The sequence below is a fragment of the Myxine glutinosa genome, chromosome 6 (assembly GCF_964187855.1).
Source record: "Myxine glutinosa chromosome 6, kmMyxGlut1.1, whole genome shotgun sequence".
NCBI classification, from domain to species: Eukaryota; Metazoa; Chordata; class Myxini; order Myxiniformes; family Myxinidae; genus Myxine; species Myxine glutinosa.
In genome coordinates, this window is record NC_136266.1 from 49,751,951 (window position 1) to 49,779,162 (window position 27,212).

Below are 27,212 nucleotides of genomic sequence, written 5' to 3' on the forward strand. Positions count from 1 at the left end.
AGAGCTACACGTCGCAGCCCAGAAATTGTGCGAGGACACCGGGAGATGAATCGGGGGAGTGAGACCCCAAATTGAGAAGCACCACAGTCTGGTCAATGGGAATTGGTTTTTAGAACCCATAGTGTAAGTTGGCCAATGGATTGGCAGGGAAAGACCCCGGGTAGTGTAAAGTGTGTTAAAGTCATTTAGAGGATAGTTAGGATTGAAGTCTCCTCACACCATCTGCATCCACTCACCTGAGGTGACGGGTACTCCACACCATGCCATGTTTTGATTATTTTTTACTGTGCAAATGTTTGGATTGTGAGACGCATCATGACGTGGGTGTGACATTGTGCTTTGATGTTCCATCGCTACCTCCTTATGAGGATTGATGATGAATTTGGTGATGGCAAATTTTGAAGTAGAGGGATTGTGGCAACGAATTTGGTATAGAGGAAATATGGGGAGACGTGACAGTAGCGACGGATTGGTAATGTGTAGATTTTGTACATATGGGGTAAGGGCAAGGGTAGTGTAGGTGACGGGGGGGGGGGGGGGGGGTGACGTATGGTAGGGACGAGCTTTCTCATTTCGCTCTCCGTACGCATTTCGCCTTGCATTGCCTTATTGATGTGTACCCTTGTGACCTTACCCCTCGCTCATTTGTCTTTCCCCTTTTGTCTCCCACATGACCTGTGCGCCATTGGGCGCCGAGGGGAGCGTGCGTGGGTCGGCCATTGTGCGCCCGAAATTCCCAGAACCAGCTGTCTGCATCGATGCACCACATTATGGACCACATGCCTGTGGCCGAGCACCACCTATGGACCCCATGGGTTGGGGCAGGGCCCCTCTGCTGGAACCGGCCATGAGGGCCCGAAATCTTGCTGGCGGACCTTGGCCACAGGGCACCGATGCCCCACAGGCGAAGCACACTAGTCGGCCCTGTGGGCCATAAATAAAATAAATAAAAATGGACACATTGGGTGCAAGTTTTAATACAAATAGGCCGCCAGTAAGCAAAGCAAAAGGAATGACAACATCTGGAAGACCAAATAATAATAACCAGCAGAGGGAGCCGAAGAGCAAGAGATCACCTGCAGGGTTAGGGGTTGTTTGGTTATTTTTTTATTCTTGAACAATGGTGACTGCACCGATTGGTGCTTGGGTGTGTATTGGTGCGTTTTTGGGTGCTTTCATGGTGCGTCGATGCAGAGCAGACTGTCTCCCCCCCAGAGAGAACAATCACAGGTCCTGGGTTAGTTTTGTAAATAAAAATAGCGTCATTGTAAATAATGCTTCCCACCGTCAGCGTATAGTTTGAAGACCATTCCGCAATTCGGTTAACTGTGGGCGTAAGTCTGTTAGGCAGGGTGCAATGGAGCAGCGGGACACATTTATTTATGTTTTAAAACTGTTGCACTCAGGGTCAGGTTAAAAGTAGAGGGAACTACACCTACGTGTCACACTAAATAAAAGTTGTAGGCCCGGGACCTGCCTAAGAGGAGGAGGGTGCAGTGTTGCGGAGATGAGGACTGTATTTTTTTTATTGTGTGCTGTATTATCATTATTATTGTTTATTCTGCGCCCCCCTACCTCCGGAGCTGTGTAAAGGTGAAAGGGCATCCCATAATTAGTCCACAAGCATACACATCAGCCAAATAATAGAATACCCCTGTTTGATAGTTATCTCTTATTCTGTGTTTTAGAGTAAGGCTGTGTCTCCCATTAATTGAAGTACTCCATTGCACCAGTGAAAGAGAATAGATCCCCTTTCATTCCCATCCCCAAAATCTCCATTCCCTTTTACATCCCCTCTGGTGATTGCCAACCCTCGATTGCCAATTACCTCCCCTCCAATAACCGCCATTGACCACGAGGCAGGGTCGGAGAAGAAAGGCGTGTCTCCACCTCGTCATAGAGGGGAAGAGGGGCGTGCCCGCCCGTCGTCATCAAGGGCGGAGCGAGAGGGTCGCGTGACCAACCAGGGCCGAGGTGAGGACACCGATGGGCGTGTCCTGAAGGCCGGCGGCTTGATCGCTGGAGGCGCTATAAAAGGCGCGCGCGCAAGAAGCGTTGAGTCAGAGAGAGTCGTGAGGAGTCAGTCAGAGTCGTGAGGCGTCAGTCAGTGGAGTCGGTGGTCAGTTGGTTGCGTTGGTTGCGGTGAGGAGTCGGTGGTGGTGGTCAGTTGGTTGCGTTGGTTGCGGTGAGGAGTCGGTGGTAAAGAGTGAGTGGACCAAGAAAGAGTTGAGGGTTTGGACCAGACGAGTCGGACAAGGCCTGGCAAAGCACGCGACGTCCACAGCAGCCACAACAGCAGCTTGGGGGCCTGAACGGCGGTTTGGAGCAGGGCCGTGAAGGAACGGCGGCTGCTAAACGCGCCGGTTGTGCTGCAGGACCCCCTTGGACCTTCCTCTCCCTCCAGCCATCCACCTCCTGCCTTTCCACCCTTCTTGTGTACGTGAGTTTGTTTTGTTTGTTCTGTCCCTGGGTTAATTAAGTCTGTATAAGCTAATAATTGCACTGTGTCTCTGATTCTTCTGTATATTATTTTATTATCTTTCCTTCTCCTTGGTTACTTTGAGCATGTAAATAGTAGGAATAAATTTAGTAGTATTTCCAACCTTTTTGTCTTCTTCTTCTTCTTCACATCTGTGTCGCCTTTGTCTTTTCCCTATTGAATAGCTGCGGTGCGATCCGGCCAACGTTTGGGTGGAATCGGGTGAGTCGGGGATCCTGTCACGGTCGCGGTTGGATCATCCGCTCGGCCCATCATAACATCTAAACCGCGATCAGTAACAATATATTGGATTTGTTAACATGATTATGTAAGTTACTTGCTTACCTCTGCAGATCTTCAGACCATGGCAGAGCTCTTTCACCCACGGACAGCGATTTCCGTGGCAATCGTGGAATGCCCTGACCTTCACCGTTGTCATGTTGGATCTTTCCTCTGTAGAACAGCACAACTGCCATGGCATGAGTAGTGGATTTTCCGTCCAATGTAGCTTCATTCTGATCAAAATTATCTATAGCAGCGTTGGCGATCGGATACTCATCGATGCAGCGTAGGTTTTGAATAACTTTGGGGATGTAAATATCCTCCGAGGCGGTTTGATAAACAGCCACAGATGTGAGGAAACGTCTCACCTCATCATAGGACACACAGTGTCCTAATTCATGAAGCATGTCAATGAGATGCTTGCTTCCCAATTCATGATGCACCTGCAAGGCTAAACCAAGCGTTATTGTGGAGTACACTCGACGGCTCTGTGATATTATATTGTGACAAATGGCGATCGTCCTCAGGTTGTTCTTCATAACACCTTCATCACTACAGCTGGTTACATTCGTGTGTGATTTCTCACTGGTGCACCACTGAATAAAGTCATAGAGTGTATTAGGAACGAATTCTGCACAGTGCTGAATATCTGTTTCCTCGACAGGTGCATACATATTTCCAACATGCTCGATATCAGCCATGTGCTTCCTCAGGATACCAGCTGCAGCATGCAAAGTATGCATTTCCCTATCTATGGCTGATGGTACATCAGACGGGATGTCTTCATATTCTGGTTCATCAGTCATGCTCTGCAGAATCGTGGCTTTTCTCAGGGCATCACCTAAGGTCACAGAAGAAGAGCATATGATGTCAGTGTGGCCATCAAATGTTACACAGACTATTTGGTCACCATAATATTTAGTTAATCGCTCCTTCAACTTCCAAGTTTTATACTGTTCTGCATTCGTGGTACCCAGTGAAACCAAATATCCAACGTATGCATCTTTCAGATGAACTCCGAGGGGTGTCACTGTCTTAGTTTTGGAGAACACAGTTTGTTCCAGATAACATTTCAGTTCATCAAAAGCTTCATCATGTAATGTGCCCATTGTTTCCTCCTGATTTACGAATTGCAGCAGTGATGTTCCGTTCTGAAATATAGTGTGAATAGCATAACCTGTGGTACTTGGCATCATAGGCGAACAAATCTGGAAAGGCAAGCATGCGCATGTGTATTTTATTGTCTTGTCTTTTGTCAGCTGCTGCCAGAACTTTTTCTCTGGTGGACTGTCCAGTTCCTGTAGATACCGGTGTAAGCTTGTTTCTGGAAGTGCTGGATTTTCCACAAATGAAGCAGTTAGTCCTGATGTCAGACCCAGCTGTTTCATTTCTGCTGATTCTTGTGTGTTCTGTTGCCGCAGACGTGCATGGTTGCTGGTCACTCTCACTGGGGTTGGATGTGGAGATATTTGACTTGCTGGTATACTTGGCCCGACACGATTTGTGGAATGATACTTTCAAATCAAGACTCAATATGTCTTATTGCAAAGGCCAGATACTTTCATAAACGTCATCTTTTCTGATTTGACTTGCTTTGAAGATTGCACTCAAACCATTAAATGTTGGGTTCTTTACAACTTCTTGCTTTTTAGGGTTGAGGGGTTTAAAGCATATGATGCAGTGGTCAGTGTCAATTTTACGACGCTTCACAACAGGTGGTTCCAGATCCATAATTGCAGATCAATTGTCAGCACAAGCATCTGAAATGAAATAATTAAAGATAAGTATATATCAGTAGTTTTAGAAAAAGGCAATCAAGCTCAAAATTGATTTTCTGCAACTGGATTTAAAATCATTCTTGTTTGGTTAATGCATATACATGTATTATAAATTAATCAATGTCGGTTACTTTTAGGGGGGGTGACATATGGTTCGGTAATAACTCGATTAATTCAACCGATTTATCTTTATGAGTTATATTTCTAAAAAGGAGAATGATAGAGGGTTATTTTGATGTAATATGTAGTAATACAAGTCAAATACTTATGAATAAATTAATTGTTTAGTTGATATTTATTGGTAAACCCGAAGCTGATTTATTGCGCAAAATTCCACTATTTTTGCCTGTAGGTCACACAAAAGCCTTTGTTACATCACAAATGGTTTTTACAGATATATATATATATATATATATATGTCATCATTCCGCACATTTTGGTACAAAAATTTGTGTTTGTAGCACCAGTATTAACAAATATATGAGCCAATATGAGCCAAAATCTGTGGCGATTAAATCCATTTTTGCAGTCTGCAGTGGTACATATGTAAACGTGATTTTCAAAATGTTGTGCAATGATCTCAGGTTCACAACCATGATTTTCTAACTCCCCAAACATCCCTCTTCAAGAAAAAATAGGTTGTGACTTGTTCTACCGTGGGTAGGGGTTTCTCACATTTTAGGCCCCTTTTTTAATTTGGCCACTAGCCTACCCTTATTGCAAAGGTCAGGGCAACTAGATTTGATGTAACGGGCAATATTTTTTGGAGCTTGATTCTACCTCTGTGTATATTGCACCTTTCGTCGTGACCGAGATCGGTAATAACTTAGTTTCACGAAGCTTTCAAGTCAGCCAGCCATTTCTTGATGTGATCTCCATGCGCATCTCTGGTGAGTCTTCGCTGGTAAAATGCCCATTGGCCGACAGAAATTCCAGGCGTTTACCTGGTGGATTTTAAACACATCGATGACACTTTGTGCGTTTTAAATTAAGGATTTATACTAAAAAAAAAAAATACTCTCCAGCTTGCTTCTTTTTATGATTGTGAAGCACACAACTCTGCTAAACCGTCTCACATTGACAAGAGGAGGCATATAATTTGTAGAAATCCCTTGTTAATACCGTTGTAGCGGTTCCCGCTGAATGTACACAATCGCCTTGCACCTGCCAGGACGCGGCCAGGGCGCGATCGCCATGCCGGACTCGTCCAGACGGGCCCAGACGCGCCTCTCCTGGGCATGCCCGGACTCGCTGTTCACGGGCACGCCCGAACCTCCCGGGCATGCCCGCTCTCGCCTTTCCAGGGCTCGCCCAGAGCGCCCGGGCACGCCCAGCCTCGACTTGCCAGGCCGCGTCCAGGACGCCCGGGCATGTCCAGACTCGCCTTTCCAGGGCTCGCCCAGAGCGTCCGGGCATGCCCGCTCTCGCCTTTCCAGGGCTCGCCCAGAGCGCTCGGGCACGCCCAGCCTCGACTTGCCAGGCCACGTCCAGGACGCCCGGGGATGTCGACTCGCCTTTCCAGGACTCGCCCTTGACACCCGGGCATGCCCGGTCTCGGTTTTCCCGGGCAAACACCCCGGCATAAATGTGTATATATATTGCTGCCCAATAAACGGGCTTGTCAGAATACCTGAGCTGTTTTGTTTCAATAAAGCAACTCGGACGAATTCCGTCTTTGGTCGCGTCAATTCTTTCGACTCGCGTTGGAGCGCAGTTCCTTCACTGGTGACCTACCGACATGGACACGGCAGTGACTCTTAAACTGCCTACCTTCTGGGAGGCTCACGCGGCTGTTTGGTTCGCCCAGGCCGACTCCCAGTTCGCCCTGCGAGGCATCACCGCGGACGACACCCGCTTCCACCATGTCGTGGCAGCGCTCGGTTCCGCCACCGCGGCCCGCGCCCTGAGCCTCCTTGAGCACCCGCCGGCTGCTGACAAGTATGACGCGCTGAAGACGCTCCTCGACGCTTTCGCCCTCTCACCGGCGGCACGCGCACGGCGCCTGCTCGACCTGCCCGAGCTCGGCGACACGCGCCCATCCGAGCGCATGAACTATATGCTCTCGTTGCTCGGTGAGCACTCTCCGGATTTTCTGTTCCGTGAGCTGTTCCTTCGCCAGCTGCCTCACCCGGTATGCCTCGCCCTGGCTGGCACGTCGATCACCGATCCCCGCGCCCTCGCCAGGGAAGCCGATAAGATCTCCTCGGCGGGCCAACACATCGGCGCGGCTACCTGGAGCTTGCCGCCGTCCGAGGCGACGCCCGAGCGCCCTGCGCGGTTGGAGGCCGAACTGCCAGTGCAACTGGCGGCCGCCACGCCGCGCCGACCGCTTCCGACACGACGGCCGGGGCTTCCACCTGACCAGGCGTGGTGTTATTACCACGCCAGGTTCGGACACAAGGCTCGACGTGCCGACCCCCGTGCACTTTCGGCAAGTCGGGAAACGGCCGGGCCGGCGTTCATTCTCAGCCATGAGCGCCGGCCACTCGGGCAACTTGCTTTTTATTCGGGACAAAGCTTCCGGGCGGCGTTTCCTTTGTGACACCGGCGCCCTACTGAGCGTCATACCCGCCTCCGAGCAGGACAGGCGGGACGCTGTTTGCGGCCCCTCTTTGGTCGCTGCTAATGGCTCGGCCATACGCACTTTCGGCCCGCGCGACGTCACCCTCTGCTTCGGCAGCCAGCGCTTTCAGTGGACCTTTGTGACCGCCTGCGTCGCCATGGCTTTGCTGGGCGCCAACTTCCTCTGCGCGCACGGGCTGCTGGTCGATGTCAAACGACGTCGCCTTGTCAACGCCGAGACCTTCAGCTCCCTGGCGTGCACGATGAGCAGCTCCGCGCCGACCGAACTGGCGTGCGCCCTCCCGACGGCGAACGAGTTCGCTCGCCTGCTCGCGGAATTCCCGGCCCTCACGCGGCCGAAGTTTTCGGCCGTCGCAGTGCGGCATGGGATCGAGCACCACATACCCACTACGGGCCCGCCTGTCTACGCCAGGGCCCGCCGCCTCGACCCGGCCAAGCTCGCCGTGGCAAAGGCCGAGTTCGACGCGTTGGAGCACCTCGGCATCGTGCGGCGCTCCAATAGCGCGTGGGCCTCACCACTGCACATCGTGCCAAAGCCGGGGGGCGGATGGCGCCCGTGTGGCGACTACCGCCGCCTCAACGATGCTACCACCCCCGACAGGTACCCGATCCCGCACATCCAGGACTTTTCCGCCCGTTTGGCGGGACGGGTCATATTTTCCAAAATTGACCTGATACGGGGATACCACCAGGTACCTGTCCGGGCGGCCGACGTCCCGAAGACGGCCGTCATCACGCCGTTCGGCCTGTTCAAATTTTTGAGGATGCCGTTTGGCCTCAAGAACGCGGCCCAGGCGTTCCAGCGCTTAATGGACGGCGTGCTGCGCGACCTGCCATTTCTTTTAGTCTATCTGGACGACATCCTCGTCGCCAGCACGTCCCGCGCCGAGCACCTCCTCCACCTCCGAACACTGTTCGGTCGCCTCAGCGAGCACGGCTTAATTGTCAACCCGGCCAAACGCCACTTCGGCACGACGACCGTTGACTTTTTGGGCCACCGCATCACCAAGACCGGGGCCGTGCCGCTGCCGACCAAGGTCGAGGCCATCACCACATTCCCGCGTCCCCGTTCCATCAAGGCCCTACAAGAGTTCCTCGGCATGGTTAATTTTTATCACCGATTCGTGCCCCGCGCTGCTCAGCTCATGCGGCCCCTTTACGAGGCCCTCCGGGGCAAGCCGGCCAAGCATGACATCGTTTGGTCCGCGGCCATGGACGCGGCCTTCGCGAGCGCAAAACGGGCCCTCGCTGACGCAACGCTGCTGGCTCACCAGGTGCTCAACGCGCCCATCACCCTCACTACGGACGCCTCCAACTACGCGGTGGGCACCGTCCATGAACAATGGGTGGACGGGGTTTGGCAGCCACTCGCTTTTTTCAGCCGGCAACTCCGGCCGAACGAGTTAAAATACAGCACGTTCGACCGTGAGCTGCTCGGTCTATTCCTGGCCGTTCGCCATTTCCGAAACCTCCTGGAGGCCCGCACGTTCACGGCTTTCGGCGACCACAAGCCGTTGGTCTACGCAATGGCCAAAGTCACGGAGCCGTGGTCGGCCCGCCAGCAGTGCCACCTCTCCGCCGTGTCGGAATTCACCACGGACATCCGGCACGTCGCCGGCAAAGACAACGCCGTGGCCGACTGTCTTTCTCGGGCCAGCGTGAACGCGGTCCACCTCGGCATGGACTTCGCGCTCATGGCGGCCGACCAGACCACCGACACCTCGGTGCAGGCCCTCCGGGCGGCGGACACGGGCCTCCGCCTGGCCGACATCCCCTTCGCGGGCACCGTCCTGCTCTGCGACGTCTCCCAGGGCCAGCCTCGCCCCATCGTGCCCGTTTCCTGGCAGCGCCGCATCTTCGCCTCCATCCACGGCCTTTCTCACCCGGGCCGGAAAGCTTCTCAGAAGCTGGTGTCGGCGCGTTTCGTCTGGCACGGCGTTCGACGGAACGTCCGCGACTGGGCCAACGCCTGCACGGCCTGCCAGCGGGCCAAGGTCCACCGCCACACCCAGGCCCCGCTAGCACCTTTCACCGTGCCTGCACAGCGTTTCGACCACGTCCACGTGGACCTGGTGGGTCCCCTGACCCCATCACGGGGGTTCACCCACCTGCTCACCATGGTGGACAGGACCACCAGGTGGCCGGAGGCCGTGCCCTTCACCTCCATCACCACCGCCGACGTGGCGCAGGCGTTCATCGCCACCTGGGTCGCGCGCTTCGGCGCACCGGCAGACATCTCGTCCGACCGCGGCCCACAGTTCACGTCCGAACTTTGGGGCGCGGTCGCCCGCTCGTTGGGGGTCACGCTGCACCGCACCACGGCCTACCACCCCCAAGCCAACGGGTTGTGTGAGCGGTTTCACCGCTCCATGAAGGCCGCACTCATGGCCGGCCTTCAGGACGACGGTTGGACCGACCGGCTGCCGTGGGTCCTTTTGGGCCTCCGCACGGCCCCCAAGGAGGACCTCCGGGCGTCCGCCGCCAAGCTCGTCTACGGCCAGCCGCTCCGCGTCCCGGGCGAGTTCGTGCCCGACGCTACCAGTCCCTGGTCTGCCGCACACCAGCGCTCGGACCTCCAGGAGGCCGCCCGCCGATTTGCCCCCGTGCCAACGTCCCGCCACGGTGGCCCCCAGTCCTACGTCCCCCCGGCGCTTCGCACAGCGGAGTACGTCTTTGTGCGTCATGACGCGCACCGGGGGCCACTCCGGCCGCCGTACGACGGGCCCTTCCGGGTCCTGCGACGGGGCGACAAGTCCTTCGTCGTCGGTGGCCGGTCGGACCGGATCTTTGTGGACCGCCTCAAACCGGCGCACATGGACGTCGACCGACCACCACGGTTGGCCCTTCCTCCGCGGCGAGGCCGCGCTCCGTCCACAGTTCCCCCCGCTCGACCACCCACCACCAGATCGGACCCCCCCCCCCCACCACCCTCCAGGGGTCGCTTCGGCCGGGTCATCCGGACCCCCCTTAAATTGACCCTGCCGGTGCAGGTCGATTCTGGAGGGGCGCGTGTAGCGGTTCCCGCTGAATGTACACAATCGCCTTGCACCTGCCAGGACGCGGCCAGGGCGCGATCGCCATGCCGGGCTCGTCCGGACGGGCCCAGACGCGCCTCTCCTGGGCATGCCCGGACTCGCTGTTGCCGGGCACGCCCGAACCTCCCGGGCACGCCCGGACTCGTCTTTCCCGGGCATGCCCGCTCTTGCCTTTCCAGGGCTCGCCCAGAGCGCCTGGGCACGCCCAGCCTCGACTTGCCAGGCCGTGTCCAGGACGCCCGGGCATGTCCAGACTCGCCTTTCCAGGGCTCGCCCAGAGCGTCCGGGCATGCCCGCTCTCGCCTTTCCAGGGCTCGCCCAGAGCGCCCGGGCACGCCCAGCCTCGACTTGCCAGGCCGCGTCCAGGACGCCCGGGCATGTCCAGACTCGCCTTTCCAGGGCTCGCCCAGAGCGCTCGGGCACGCTCAGCCTCGACTTGCCAGGCCGCATCCAGGACGCCCGGGCATGTCCAGACTCGCCTTTCCAGGACTCGCCCTTGACACCCGGGCATGCCCGGTCTCGGTTTTCCCGGGCAAACGCCCCGGCATAAATGTGTATATATATTGCTGCCCGATAAACGGGCTTGTCAGAATACCTGAGCTGTTTTGTTTCAATAAAGCAACTCGGACGAATTCCGTCTTTGGTCGCGTCAATTCTTTCGACTCGCGTTGGAGCGCAGCTCCTTCACCGTGATAAATGTGCTAAGTTTGACGTCATGTGTGTAGTAAATTGTGGGCGAATCCCTTTGGGAGTAGTGGATGCTTTTCTTGGTGTTTATGATTATTTATTACCCGACACGTGTGAAGCAGAAAGCAGGATTAAACAATTGGTTCACTGTCTCTCTGTTTGTCTGTGCACAAACGTCGGTTTATGATCGAGGAACAATTTGATTTCATTTGAATGTTGTATTTTGAACACTAATCGGAAACGAGCCTGTAGTTTTATTTAGCAGTACTTTGGCTCTGAATTTGTCCCGATCGCATATACGCAGAGAGGAGCGAGACATATATATTTTTAACTGTTGCGCAGTTTCACAACATTGAAAATCATTCCAAACAGGAAACTTTTGGCTTTAAGGATGTCATAAAGGACACAAACAGTAACAAATAACTAATGTAACGTGTTGCATAAGGTGGTGTAAAAGATGGTGCATCAATGACTGTAAACTTCTGAAATTGTTTTTTCTACGACCATTAAAATATTTTTTTTATTTCAATTGAATTATATATTTTGAACAATGTAGAACAAATTCACCTTGTTTACATTTTCAAAACCATTCCTTTTAGCAGTACATGGGACGAAATATTATGGCATTTTACATCATCTCGACCAATCAAATTTGCTGCTTGCAGACCCCCATGTCTTTTTTGTCCCCCGTCGCACCGCGGAGCGAAAGGGGGATTATGGTTTTCCCCTCCGTGCGTGCGTGCGTATGTACGTGCGTGCGTAAGCGAAGGACCGCATTCGAATTTGGTGTGTGGGTGCAACCCACGTCAAAATCCAATATGGCCGCCACCATGTATGTCTGACATACATGTCTGACGTCCATGTATGTCTGACGCCATGTATCCCGGTGTGTACCCCGGTTTAGAATAGGTACACCGTTTCCCTGCGCATCGTAAGAGGCGATTAAGGGTTGGCGTCAGGAAGGGCATCCGGCCATAAAAACATTGCCTCAAAAAGGGAACCATGATTGTCATGGGGCCCGCAAGGCTAACCCCCACTCTAGTGGGGAAAATGGCCTTAAAACGATCATTCATTCATTCATGTATGGCCGCCACCATATATATGTCTGAACCTTGTGAGCGAAATATCTTGAAAAATAAATGAACTACTAACTTCTAATCTGGTGTGTGGGTGTATCTACGCATAAGGGAGAACGCTATTGAAAATTGGGTCGCCACGTCAAAATCCAAGATAGCCGCCTTGCGTCTTCCACTTTGTCGACTCGCATCACTTCACCGCTGTGGGACCTAGGCGTAACGCTTGTTTTTTTTTTTTTGTCCAGACTATGTGGGGTTAGGTGTTCTATCAACTCTTTAGTTTCGTTTATTTTTTAGTTTTTTTACAGGCTCTAATGCTTGTGGAGGCGCTGCAACACAAATCACCCACACATGCAGCCTGCTACATGAGACAACACCAGACTTGACTTTCACACATGCAGAGCCACTGGGATTGGGGGAAGTGATGTCACTTCCCTGAGCATGTTGAGTACAAATGGCAGCATGTTTCTGACATTGCTTTTCTTTTTCCACTCAGCTGGGCACAGAAAGAGGAATTTCCCCTTCCCCATGGATGCCAACCTATATGGGGCGATATTCAGCTGATTGACGTTATTTGCGGGTGAATTCCCTGGGATACAGACTTGATTGCGAGGCCGGCGGCCCAATTGTACTTTGGGTAAAGCCCGAGCAACATAATGAGGCAAATCATCAGGGATTCTTACAGATGAATCTCCTAAATGTGTGAATGGCCTCAACTTGTTTGTCATAATAACTTAATTTTTGCTTCTTAACTGTATTGCAATGAATTTTGAGATTTGTATTGTCAGCAAACCCAGGACATTTCTCTTCAAAGGACAACAACATATTTAGCACCACCATAAGCCACACTATATTTCTCAGCCTTGTTTTTATTCCATTACAAATCCATCACCTGTTGTTGGGGGTCGTACCGTCACCCCAAGTTCACTAGTTCTCTTTATTCATAGATCTGGCTTCAAAATTCTCAATCAAATGCCTCACAAATACGAATACTTGCACGAGGTCATGTGCCTGCATAAAAACGTACTTGTAAAACGTACAATATTTTCTCGACAAACAGAAGAGTTGCTGAACCATCATGACACTAGTAGTAAGGGAAACATGAAAATCTGTTAACTAAATTGTTACCAAAAAATTTCTTCACCAATATGTTTGTAAAGGTGTGTAATAACATGTGTTAAAATGTTGAAGGTCAACTCCCGTGGGAAACCCAGAAAAAAAGCTGTTGAATTCGGGTACCGAAAAATTATTTTCGAGAATTTTTATTTTTTTTAATCGGCCCTTAAGTAACTTATGAGGGGTCAAATAAGGGTTTTTCATGATTCTGAGTTGATTGTTAACATTTATATTTCACCACAGACACTCCTTTGTGGAAAAATAATTTCTAAATATATCTCATTTTCTACTTTGCAGGACATGGAGTCTAGCAATATGGATGAAGACGTTACTCCACCTGTGCTCAATTGCTTCATCTGTGCACGCTCGGATACACCAGCTGAAAGGCTCATACAGGCAACTCCAAAGGGATACTCAACTTTATTGAAACAAGCAGAAACTGTCGAAAATGTTACTGTTGTGGAACGTATGAAGGAGGCTCAAAAGGAAGGAAAACTGAGGTACCACCAGAAGTGTAAAAATGATCTGTACAACAACTTTGTTGCAACCACCAAGAAGTCAGCTCAAGCATCAACGGCAAAGAAAGAGTCATCAAAGTTGAAGAGAAGACGCACTACTTGTGAGTTCAGTTCATCAACTAGCTGCAGTTCTAGAAGATCACAGTCAGTTGACCTCCTGTATAAGGATGTGCATTCTTTGCAACCAACCAGCCCAGCTCTACAAAAATAATCCAGCACAAGCTAGAAAGAAATACAGAGTGCCAGATAATTTGACTGCAGATACACTGAAGGCAAGCTTGCTGAAGACAGCACGGAGTCGCGGGGATGACTGGGGCACTGAAGTCACTGGACGCCTGGAAGGGATCAACGACTTGGTAGCAGAAGAAACACTGTACCATTTGCGATGCAAACTTATGTTTGCGAGAGGTGACAGTTTGTCCAAGACTGATGAGGAAGGAAAAAGGAAGAGAGGACAGAGGAGTATTGATGAGGAGCGAGAGGCCGTTTTTATTGAATTCTGCGAATGGTTAGACTCAGAATTAGAGCATGGGGTAATGAACATGGACCAAGTCCATGAAAAGCTGCAGGAGTTTGATCAGTCACCAGAGAAGAGCCTTTCTTATTCAAAGCATTGGCTAAAGATAAAACTTCTAGAGAAATACGAAGACACCTTGTATTTCACAACACAGGAAAGAAGGGCAGATGTACTCTGTCTCAAAGATGGCACCGACAATATTCTGCGAGAGCATCATGCTAATCTTGACCATGGAGATGAGAAGACTCAGATCATAAAGACGGCACTCAAGTTCATATCCAATGATATTGCCTTGATTGATTTAGGTCCAAAGTCATACCCCACCACACACAGTATGACTGACATCGATAGTCAGCTGACACTTGTTCCTGCAAGCCTTCAGATGTTCTTGAGACCGATTGTCAAGACAGACGAAAGAGTTGCCGTTTGGGGGCAGAATTTTATTAAGGCCTGTCGACCTCGGTCTGGAGTATTGCCACACCAAATGGGGCTTGCCATACAACTTGATCATAGATTTGGGTCAAAATGGATGCTCAACAAGTTCCACCGGCTGGGATACACTGAGTCTTACACGGAGACACAAAACTACAAATACTGCTTCCTTAATAGTAGGAGTGGAGATGATGTTCCAGATACTTCTGGCACTCTTGACACCATTGTGGAGGAAACCGATGAACAGATCAATGATGAGGTTGCGGTTGATGCTGCGCTTGAGGATCAATCAGTGATGACAGCCAAAGTGCCAGCCAGTGAAAGTGAATTGTCAAGTAATGATCAGGTGGTCTTTATGGAGGTTGGGGAAACAAACAATGCAGTCACTCAGTTTGTTGGAGACAATATAGATTTAAACATTGTCTCTATTCACGGAAACACTCCCTTTCACTCAATGGGTTGGATCGAAGTCACCTCTCCGGCACCACCTTTGCCAGATCCACAGACAACAGCAGCTTTCCCCCGGGTGAAGTTGAAGGCACTCGACAAAGCTAAGATCCTGAGAGGAACTGAAGTAAAGATTATTCCATTTACGAACAGGAAACAGATAGGAACGAACGCGATCATGTTTCTCCCCCTCGCTGAGCTTTCCTCCTCCCTGGCTCATGATCAGCCCCTCCTCACTCCAGGTGACACACTCTGGGCAGCGGGGTGGGTGATCAAAGCCAACGATCCTGAGTTCCCACACTCCAACTGGAATGGCTGGATGAAGAGAATCCATGCTAATGATGCAAAGCAGAGCACACAGATCGAGTTCCTCCCAGTTATTGAAGGAGACCCTAATGACCTCAACACCATCTTCACCACTCTGAAAGAGTGCATACGGCGCGCTGGGGTCGCTATAGTGACCTTTGATCTTCCGATTTGGCTGAAGGCTGTGAATATAATAAAGCAGGCAAATCTACCCGTCATTCCAAGGTTGGGTGGTTTTCACCTGCTGAAGTCTTATCTTGGATCAATGGGTAACATCATGGAAGATTCTGGACTACTAGATGTGATCCAGTTGATCTATCCTGGAAGTACGACAGCCAACCACATCATGGATGGAGGATGTTTTGACAAGGCAATCCGTGTTCACCTTCTCATCGATGCAGCCATCTATCAACACATCATGAAACTTGCCTTCACTGAGGAGGAGCGTGGTGACATGAAGACCTTCATGGAGAAGGTGGCTGATGGGAAGATGGGAGCCAGACACTCAGACCCAGTAGTGCCAGTGTTTGAGCAAAGGACTTGAGTGAAATTCGGTACAACATGTTCTCAAGGAAGGCAGCGGCAGGAGTGATCAAACCAGAGACTCTACCTCCAACAGAGGGTGCAGCTGCACAACATTCACTCCGTGCCTACCTGCAGACCCGGGACTGGATCCTTCTACAGAGCATGTCTCTGAACCCCAGTGACTATGGATGGACAATAGGTGTGCATGGGTATGAGCCAGTTCCAACACTGGACCCCACGGCTCCTGAGGAGCTATTGCAGTTCACGAGCTGTAATTGTCATGGAGATTGCAGCAACCGGCGATGCAGCTGCAAGAAGAATGGGGTCACGTGCATCTCGGCCTGTGGAGTCTGTAATGGCATTACATGCAGAAACTGCAGTCATGATGTTGTTGAGTCTGAAGAAGACATAGACAATGACTGTTGAAACTTCTGACATTGTGAATGAGAAATAACTCTTGAGTATTATATATGTATGTGAGATAAAAGCTACTTTGTGTGTAAATGTAAAAGTGAAAATATAAATGTTAACAATCAACTCAGAATCATGAAAAACCCTTATTTGACCCCTCATAAGTTACTTAAGGGCCGATTAAAAAAAATAAAAATTCTCGAAAATAATTTTTCGGTACCCGAATTCAACAGCTTTTTTTCTGGGTTTCCCACGGGAGTTGAACTTCAACATTTTAACACATGTTATTACACACCTTTACAAACATATTGGTGAAGAAATTTTTTGGTAACAATTTAGTTAACAGATTTGTGAAATATCTCATAAAATGCCCTTACTATAGGCCCTTGAGGTTGGAACAATGACAATGACGTGTCCTGTGAGGGACACCGGGATCTTTATGCCATTTATAAAATAGAAAACAGGATTTGAAGTGTATTGTTTAAAAGTAAGTTATATCCAATTGGTGGTATAATCTTGTAGAAGAAAGCTTAAGGGACTTGCAAGTGTTTATTTTTTTTTTGAGGAAAAGTATTTTTTAATTTTCGTTGGAAGCTCCTCTGCATGGTCGTGATTGCCATGGGGACCCCTTCCTCCACCCCACCGTGCTCCATTGTTGCAAAGGTCAGGCCAAACGTCATCAGCTGTGACCTCTGTGATGGATTGTAATGCACAAATGTTAAAATATTGATCACTACCACTTCCCACTCACATAAATATGCTTTCATCCAACTTTTTGTTATAATGATTCACACCCTAAATTTTTCGCTTGATCTCAGTGACATTTTATAGGATATTTTGAACAAACTACATGTTTGCACTGTTCACGGCCGCTTTTGTCAGAGAAAGCACTTTTCGCTTCGCAAAGAGATCCTCAATCAATGAATTGAATTGGCTGATTGTCATGAATGTGAACAAGTTGTCTCCATTGTTGAGGCATAACTTGTTGACACTCATATGGTGGAATTTGCTGAATTTTGGTGACCTGTTTCGTATAATTATCTTTGCCACCAAAGGTGGACGTATGCTATGTTTTCACCCGTCCGTTTTTTTTTTTTTTTTGTGTGCAGGATATCACACAAAAATGTCGACGGATTTGCACAAAATTTGGTGGACAGGTTGGGTGTATGACAAGGACGAAATCATTAGATTTTTGGTGAATACCCGGATCTGGATACGGATACTAGAAATTAAGTGATTCTTCATCATTAAGAGATGGGGCCTAAAACTATATATAACAGGATATGTATATCAAAAAGTTGTGGACAGATTCGGACGAAATGTGGTGGACAAGTTGGGTGTGACAAGGACGAACTGATTCAATTTTGGTGAAGATCCCAATTTGGATTCAGATAAGAGAATTTTTTAATTTGCAATGTGATTCTTCACCATTCATTGGGCCAAAAACGATATATAGCAGGATATCTCAAAGTTGTGGACGAGTTATGACAAAACTGACAAGAACAAGCCAAATAAATTTTCGTTCAGGTCCGAATGTAGATCCGGCCAATCAGTGTGATACAACATGTAAACTAATCAGCCTGGCAGAGGTATGCGCTCCACCGAGTGCCTTTCTAGTTGTGAATGTAAGGCATTCCCAAAAAAAGATGTTTTTTTCTGCCCATTATCCTGTGTAGGTGTTTGTTGCATTTAATGACGACCTTAAAACTTCAAATTGAAGTTTTCTTTACGATGTTGTAAACATTACTTTGCATTTAGCAATGTAAAGGTGTGTTAAGTTCAATTGCTGGTGAAAAACAGTAGATCTTCAAGTTCTGGATACATTGGGGTTTGTTAGGATTATTTTATTTATTTCTTATTTTCCAAGCCCAGAAAGTGCGGTTATTCACAGTCCACAGTTCCCTCATATTCCCTTTTCATTAGTTATGTTCAGAGTACATTAATGAAGCCACTAATCTCCCGTTTTAACAAAGTCTTATCAATATTTCGGTGATCTGTAAATTTCCATTAAAAAACAATCTTCCTGTTTTTGCTGTTAATCTCAAAGACAAAATATTGGATGCCTCAAAATGGCTTTGGATAAGATTTTGTAACTTGCGGTCTTCCATGAACCAAGTTTAATGTTTTTGCCATTCACCTGACAAATGAGCAGGCAATCTTTTTTTTTCTTCTTTTTTTCCTGAAGTCCTATTTAAGGTATTATGATTTATATGTCGATGTGATTTAATGGTTTTATGCATCCTGATTTGTATGTCTTTGTGATGTAATGGACTTGGGCCTTGTCCCCTGATGGAAATTCCTTCCATTTTAAAGGACTCTTCAACTAACAGATCCCCCCCCACCCCCTAGCCCTATGATGAGTTTCTTAAATTGGACTTGTTATACAGTGCCTTCAGAAAGTATTCACACCCCTTGACTTTTTCACATTTTGTTGGGTTACAGCCTGAATTGAAAATGGATTAAATTGAGATTATCTTTTACTGATCTACACATAATACCCCAAAATGCAAAAGTGAAATTTTCTGTTCGAAATTTTTCCAAATTAATTAAAAGTTAAAAGTTTAAATGCCTTGAATCAATAAGTATTCAACCCCTTTGACATGACACTTTAAATTGAGCTCAGATGCATCCAATTTCCTTTGACCATCCTTGACATGTCTCTACAACTTGATTGGAGTCCATCTGTGGCCAAATCAAATGATTGGACATGATTTAGAAAGAAACACACTTTACATATAACGTCCCACAGTTGATAGTGCATGTCATAGCACAAACTCTACCATGAAGTCCAAAGAACTGTCCGTTGAACTCCGAGATAGAATTGTGAGAAGGCATAGATCTGGGGAACGTTGTGGAAAAAATATGGAACTACTCAGACTCTTCATAGCGCTGGCCGTCCGACCCAACTGAGCAACCGTGCAAGAATGACCTTGGTGAGTGAGGTGACCAAATAACCCAATGACCACTCTGACAGAACTACAGAATTCCTTGGCTGAGATGGGGAAACCTGCCTGAAGGATAGCATCCTTGCAGCACTTCACAAATCTAGGCCTTATGGCTGAGCGGCCAGACAAAAGCCACTCCTGAAAAATGCGCATGACAGCATGCCTGGAGTTTGCAAAAAGGCACGTGAAAGACTGAGCATGAGGCAAAATATTCTGAGGTCTGATGAGACGAAAATTAAACTCTGGGATATAGGGAACAATAAATGGAGCCAAATACAGGCAAATCCTTGAGGAGAACCTGTTTCAGAGTGTAAAAGACCTTGGACTGCAGCGAAGATTTACGTTTCAACAAGACAATTATCCCAGGCATACAGGAAAATCAACACTGTAATGGCTTCAGAACAGAACGTGAAAGTCCTTGAGTGGCCCAGCCAAAGTCCAGACTTGAATCCCATTGAGAATCTGTTGAAAGACTTGAAGATTGCTGTTCATCAACACTCCCCATCCAACTTGACAGCTTGAGCAAATCTGCAAGGAAGAATGGGAGAAACTCCACAAACCCAGATGTGCAAAGCTGATAGACATACCCAAGAAGACTTGAAGCTGTATTGACTGCCAAACGTGCTTCTACGAAGTATGATTCAGGGCTGAATACTTATGTAAATTAGATATTTCTGTATTTCATTTTAAATTATTTTCACAAAAAAAAAAAAAAATTCCACTTTGGCTTGTGGGGTATTACCCATTCTAACGCGATCGTTGAGGTCCATAAAATGTCATCGCGAAAAAAGCGGAGTCGCGCTAAATCGGGGTTCAAGAAAATCAGCGTTCAAACTGACCCAATGTTGACCTAACATCCTAAAACAACAAATAGGAACATTCAAGAATATTATCAATCATCATTTACCGTTTATTTCTTAAAACAGTGATCGAGTGTTCCTTGCTTGAACGTAGCATGTCGTTGGCTGCGAGCGAAATCTAGAATGCTTCTGAGTTGGAGGATTTTTATGTGGTCCACCTCCTGGGTCTCCAGCCAATGGAGGCTAGCCTCGAGGTGTTCAATGGCTTCAGACACTTTTGGTGGGTGGTGTTGGAGGCTCTTCATTATCATCTTCTTGTGGCTTGAGAACCGGTACACTTGCCTCCGCTGGTGCTATAGTTACATTACGGACGATCTCGGCGTCCGTCAGGTGCTCATATGTTGGGCATTCGTCGTCGGCAGAGTGCCACTGGTGTAGCTCTTCTTTGCTCCATTCAGACAGCTTCTCTGCCTCACGCACATCTTCCTCTGTGAAGCTGTACAAATCTGGCTCGTCATCATCATCTTCCGTGGTGGATTGGCGTGATGAAAAGGCTGGCCCCAGACCCTTCTCCCAGCATTTCTCTACACATGACGAGCCGATTGCTGCCCAGACCTTCCCACCTAAGTGGCAAACTTCCTTCACGTTCAGGCTTTTCAGATAGGCTTCCAGCGTTGTTGTCATCTACAATTCTACGAATTAATTTCCGCCTGTAATTCTGCTTGAACACAGAGATGATCCCCTGATCTAGGGGCTGGATCTTGGATGTAGTGTTCTTGGGGAGGTAAGAAACTCGGATCTTTCCGTCACGGCGTACTAGGTTGGCAGCTGGCGGATGAGCGGGACAGTTGTCAAGCAAAAGAAGAGCTTTGGGTTCTAGCTTTTGCTTACGCAAATGAGCGTGGACGGCAGGGACAAAAGTTTGGTGAAACCAATCCTCAAAGATGACACTTGTCATCCAAGCATTGCTGCTGTGTGTGTACTCGAACGGTAACGATTTCATGCTGACATGGTGGAAACAGCGGGGCAAGCGAGATTTGCCAATCATGAGCGGTTTTAACTTATGTGTTGCAGTCTTGTTTACACAAAACAACAACGTCACGCGATCTTTGCGTTGTTTGAACCCCTCACGTCGGTGGGCGCCATCTTTGCTAGCCAGTGTACGGTCTGGGATCATCTTGTAGCAGAGGCCTGTTTCGTCACAGTTGTAACTTTTCTTCTCGAGATTTCCAGCCACGAAGTGTTGATTCCTGTATCCGAGGTCTCATGCAACTTGAGTTTGACTTTTAGTCTTGATCGCGTGGTGCGTGAAGCTTATCTTTCACAGAAAAAGATTTTCTTTTTCTAGCAGTTTGTTCCATTTCCGGAAAGAAGTTCCGGAAAGAGCGAAAAAAAAAAAAAAAAAAAGGTCCAATGACTCATCGAGTTATATCCGGATTCACGTTAAATCGGGGAGCATAAAATCGGGGTTTCACTGTATGTGTAGATAAGTGACCAAAAAAATCTGAATTTAACCAATTTTAAATTCACGTTGTAATATAACAAGATGTGGAAGAAAGCCAAGGGGTGTGAATACTTTCTGAAGGCATTGCATGTTGCCTATTATCAAAAATTGTGTATGAAGCTGAGGGAGGAGCTTCAACATGTACAATATCACATTTGGAACAGACAGCAACCACTACTGTATTGTTATGTTTGTTGGGTGGGCATGTAGAGGGGTGGGGGTCACTTGTTAGAACTAAGGCATAGACCTTTGTGTAGTTTTAAGGCATTTTGAATGTTGTATGAAGTGTTTGAAGGTAAGGTTAAGTTTTCCATTGCTGTGTTAAAGTGACAACACTGTTCCTTAATAGTGTATATTTGGATTAAGTTGCGTTTCATGTTTCTTGACGATTTTGGAATCTGCCAGGTGAGGTGAGGATGGTGAAAGACTGCAGACATATGGGCTTGGATTAGCCGTTTTGTCCTACCAGAAGGATTGGAGAGGAGTGGAGTATTTTTGGTGGGCAGGACCGTGATTGGTCGTGAGGGTGGTGATCCCCGATTGGTGGGCGGCACCGTTCGTTCATGTCAGGAGGTCATGCATATCCCATGCTGCTGGAGTACTTAACTGCCTCGCCTCCGGGTGGAGTCGGGACCAAAACTTTAAAACCCGTGGGGCGGGGGTTGGTTCTATATGGCGTGTGGTGGGCCCCGATTGAACTACTGTACATTGGTGTCTCTGGCTCATATGGCTTGATTGCAACGATGCTGCTGGCATACTGTGTAGGCCTGCCATTCTTTCCCATACAAATTGATTCGGCTTGGAGTATCTCCGGAGGGTAAATTTGTTAAAAGTTGGATAAGGAGCGTGTTTGGACACCTTTGTTAAATCATGGAGCACCTACAACTCGGGGTGCTCCGTGCTAAATTTGGCATTGAGCTGGTCATCTTTGAGGCAAGTAACCTCTGCGTGTGTGATTCCCACCCAGCGTCGTTTGCGGCTGCATGGCGTTAGGCCGTACATCCAACAACGTTTCTATGAATGACAATAATAATAATAATAATAATTCATTTATTTTGTATAGCGCTTTTCATGAAGCCCAAAGGCGCTTTGACAGAGTGCAAAACATAATGCATAACAAAACATGAAAACAACAAGGGCAATAGTAGCTCACAGTAAGTGAGATTTGCACCTTTGATTTGTGGTATTATGAGCTGTGATCAAGTCCCAAGAAGACCAAACTGCCAACTCGTATTCGTGCTTTTCTTATAATAACCTGTTATGGCCAAATTTGGAGTTGTTTGTATCCCTTAATCAGATTACATTTGATTCTGTCCCGAATGCCCAGCGAGCCAAAACGACTCTTAACGGAGCAGACATTTACTCTGGCTGTTGCACACTGAAGATAGAGTATGCAAAGGTAATGGCTGTGTTGGATGTTTGCATGTACATTCTGGGGCAAAACAAATGAGAAGCTGTTTTTTTCAAATTTGGAGCCAAAGATGTGCAGTACATATTCCAGTTCAAATGTATTACTCATGTTGCAGTAGCTAAAATAAATTTTATGAAAAAATTAGTGTTTTAAAGTTTTTTTTCTAAAAAAAAAATCAAATAAAAAAAGAATTACGAAATTTCCATATTTTCGCCTTTCATCTTTAAAGGCAAATATCACAGGTAAGACAAAATAGATCTAAATTTTACTCATACCAAAGGGATATATGACTGTTTTGAGTTGTTCTGTATCACAAAGAAATTCCAAAAAGTATTTTACTGTTGGAAGTAATTATTTTAAAGATCTGCATATGACTTGTACAGTTAGTGAAGGTTATGCTTTTTTGTGTTTCAATTTAGAAATGCCTCCAAGGAAAGAGAAGTTCCATGCTGACGGGGATATAAAAAATCGAATTGCTTGTCTTCATCAAGAAGGAGAACATCCCTATTTCTCTGCCTACCATAGAGAGAATAGATCTACAGTTCCATAAAACTCGTTCTGCTGCAAGGAAGAAGGGATCTGGCAGGCCTTGAGCAACTACAAGTGAAGATGACAGGCCACTGAAATTCTTTGTTCTACAGGAAATAAATAAAAGCTTGCGGAAACTTTCAGAGAAGTTCAGAACTGCTGCAACCAAGGCTGTTTTCAGAAGGACCATCACAAGCAGGTTGACTGATACTGGTTTTGCTTCAAGAAAATGTGCTAAGAAGCCTCGATTATCGAAGAAAAACATTCAGGACAGTTTGCACTTTTTGGCTGAATATGGGAACTGTGATTCAGACTGGTTTCAGTGAGTTATGTGGAGTGATGAATCAAGATTTCAGCTTTGCAGTGCTGCCCCAGAACATTGCCTTTGCAGATCTGGTGAGAGATTCAAGCCTGGGTGCATTTCAACAACTGTGAAGCATGCATGGGTGAGGTGGAATCGTGGTCTTGGGTGCATTTCTGTCTGCTAGTGTTGTTGAGCTGATAAGGTGTGAACAGTCGATTACTGCCAAGGACTACCAGAAATATTCGAGAAAGGATTACTTCCCAGCCTCCAAAAGTTATTTCCTGGAGAGAAAAGCAAAGAAGTCATTTTTCAACAAGAGAATGCCCCTGCCCATATTGCAAAAGCCACCAAAAAGTGGTTGGAGAAAACGTCCCTGAAACTTGTGTTCTGGCCTGGTCAGTCCCGATTTTAACCCCATAGAGAATCTTTGGTCCTGTATTTAGCACAAACTTATTGGAGGGAAATTTTCAAAGTTTGATCAACCCTGGGAAGCTGTCAAACATGAATGGGACAGACAATATTGCACTTTCTCAGTGAAAGAAGCTTTGTGAAAGTTTGACCAAAAGACTGGATTATTTAAAGAAAGGAAAGGGACAAGCGATTCCATACTGATTTGTACAGTAATTTCTGCATGTTCTTGTATTTTGGTGTTTTGTTTTAATGTATGGTAAAATAGTTATACCAAAAAAATGTTTGAAAAACCGACTTGGCTCATTTTATTTGCCCTAACTAAGAGTGTACTTTGCTCAAAGTTTCATCGCTAGGGTAACAGCTATTGTCAAGAAGCATGCTGTCTGCCAGAAACAAGTTGGTCTTGAATTTGTTCGAATTTGGATGACATTGCATTTGCCCATTGTGTTGCAGTCTACTCGATTAAACGTGTACAGAAATGACAGTGAAACCTGGGACTTCACGATTCAGGGACCCGTTGTGCAGAGTGAGTTTAGAAGTGCATTGAACATCTGATTTTTAAAAATGTTGTCATTTTTTGTTGACCTGTACATCTCTCTTTGCCTGGGGCCTCTCTCTCTCTCTTTATGCCACTGATTGTGACGTTATTGTAGATGGCCAACGACAGAGACCTCCAGCACTGCTTGGGGACCATCCGTCCACATACAGGGCCTATGGTATGTTGAATTGAACATAAAATTGCTATGCCCTCGTTGGAAAAAAAGTCAAAAATGTATTTTTGAGGGCATTGCGCCAGTCTGGTGTGGTACTTAGTGAGATCACCAAGTGAGGTTTCACCAGAAGCCTGAAAGAGGAAGGGCACTTGGTAGAGTCAGGTTGAACAGTTTACGTTTTGTATCCCACTGATAGACTGGATCTGCAAACGGACCTGAACCAAAATCTAATTGGCTTGTTATTGTTGCCTCTCCGACTCATCCACCAAGCGTTGTCATAATCCGTCCACAACTTTTTGAAATATCACGCTATACCTATTTCGTTTTTCGCCCCATCTCTCAATGGTGAAGAATCACTTGGAAAACACACACACACACACACACACACACACACACACACACACACACACACACACACACACACACACACACACACATATATATATATATATATATATATATATATATATATATATAGTCGCGCAACTCCAATTAACATCACAGTTGCCGATTACGAGGCTTTAACTCCCGAGGCGGAAGCTCAATAGCAGATCCCAAAATCTAAGCGCGCGGAATGGAGGGAAACGGCAAGAGCCCCGCAGCCTTATCTATTAAAACCAAACAGGAAACTGCGTTCAGGTATTATGTACAAGAAAAATAATATAAGGGTTTATTGGGAAGAACAAGACAGGAAAAGCACACGCCGGTAATAAATATCCTAATCGGGATCCCGCATACCAGCCCTCAAATACAAAATGGGGGAATATGAATACGAAAATAAACACGTCTTTTGTTCACAATGTACGCGGAGCTCGGGCTTATCTATCTCGTCGTCTTCTTCCCGGCCTGGACGAATCCTCCGTCCGCCTCGCACGCCCCGCTAGGCCCGAGCCAACGCCCTCGCCGCCGCACCCGAGGTCCCGCTCCAAGCTCCGAAGCACCACGAGGTCCCATAGCAGGACAGCGAGCTCCACCCAGGCTGCACCTCAGCTCAACTCGGGTCGGGGTCTGTGAACTGCACTGCCAGGAATCCAACTGCTTGCAAAGGCGTCCGGTGCTCACTCTCACTCTCAACTCAACTCAACTCAGGATCTCCACTCTGGATCCAACTCTCCAGACTGCCTCTCTCAGCTCAAACTCCTTCGAACCAACTCTTCTGCACTGCTCACTCAACTCGTACTGAACTCGACTCGGGTGCACACGAACTCTTAACTGAACTCGACTCACTCGCACCGGGACTCCAACTCAGGTCGGGGCTCTGATCTCATCTGAACTCTCCAAAATGGCGTCCGACCCTCGCTAATATCCCCGGCCGATGACGTCACATCGGCGCACTGCTCTGCCAATCGGAGCCTCCCACGACTCGCCGGCTCGTCCAGGTCACGCCCTCTGCGTCACTCCAACTCTCCCCACTCCTGCTCCTCGGTCATAGCACGTGCTATGCGAGGTGGATAGGTCTCTCGGAGGTGTAAATGGTGGCGGCCAATTGTGGCGGTGTTCCAGCCTGATTTCTTCCTAAGTCATGTCAGGGGAGAAGGGCGTCATTTAGTGTTGTACTAAAGGTCCTAACTAATGTTTATGTGGTCTGCAGTGCCATAATGGACAAAGGTTTGACTACTAGGTGAGACATACAAGGGCTCTACTGATTAACCCCTACACTAACTATCACCCGAATCTCCTGGTAGATTCACAATTATACACCTTAACCGACAAAACACCTAAACACGGACTTATTACAGGAAGTGTTCCTTATCGCGACATCTCGAAGCATGTTACCTACTCAGACCTACTCTGCTCTACATTTTTCTCTACCCCCAGACATAACAATATATATATATATATATCGTATTTAAATCTTCACCAAAATCTAATCAATTTGTCCTTGTCACACACCCAACCTGTCCCCAAGTGTCGTCTGAATCAATCTAAATTTTTGAGATATCGTGCAATATGTCGATTGTGGCCCTGAACCCCAATGGTGAAGAATAACTTTAAAAATTGTCATATCTGGATCTGGATCTTCACCAAAATCGAATGAATTCGTCCTTGTCATACACCCAACTTGTCCATCAAATTTCATCCAAATCCAGCGACAGCTTTGAGATATCCTGCACACAGACAGACAGACAGGGGTGAAACATAAGCTTTGTGCACCTTTGGTGATGGAAGTAATAAGAACAGTGCTTGGCAATTTGCAGCTCTTGAATGTGCTTGTTGCAGAGCTTGCGTTTATGTAGCGTTGTTAAATATGGAATATACATAAGTCATCAGCTACCAACTGAGCAGAAATGGTGTGGACAATATTCACGTTTGAACAAATGGAATCATTTGGTCATGCCACCACACCTTTTTTTAGATGGATTGCTTCCTTTGTCTACCTTGAGTTCAAATTACTGTTCTGGGG

At 47.6% G+C, this 27,212-nt stretch overlaps 1 protein-coding gene across 7 annotated transcripts in view; it reads left to right on the forward strand.

The window, feature by feature from the left end:
• The window catches only part of LOC137416882 (heterogeneous nuclear ribonucleoprotein L), a 74,647-nt gene that overhangs the window by 23,873 nt on the left and 23,562 nt on the right, over window positions 1-27,212 (forward strand). For 4 of the 7 annotated variants that reach the window (XM_078779829.1, XM_078779830.1, XM_078779831.1 and 1 more), the window contains exons 5-7: window positions 22,739-22,840; window positions 24,549-24,621; window positions 24,749-24,811. In XM_078779829.1, coding sequence (XP_078635955.1) covers window positions 22,739-22,840; window positions 24,549-24,621; window positions 24,749-24,811 — 238 coding nt within the window. The remainder of the gene's footprint in view (window positions 1-22,738; window positions 22,841-24,548; window positions 24,622-24,748; window positions 24,812-27,212) is intronic. The other 3 variants (XM_068102568.2, XM_068102569.2, XM_068102570.2) reach the window with 1 other exon arrangement.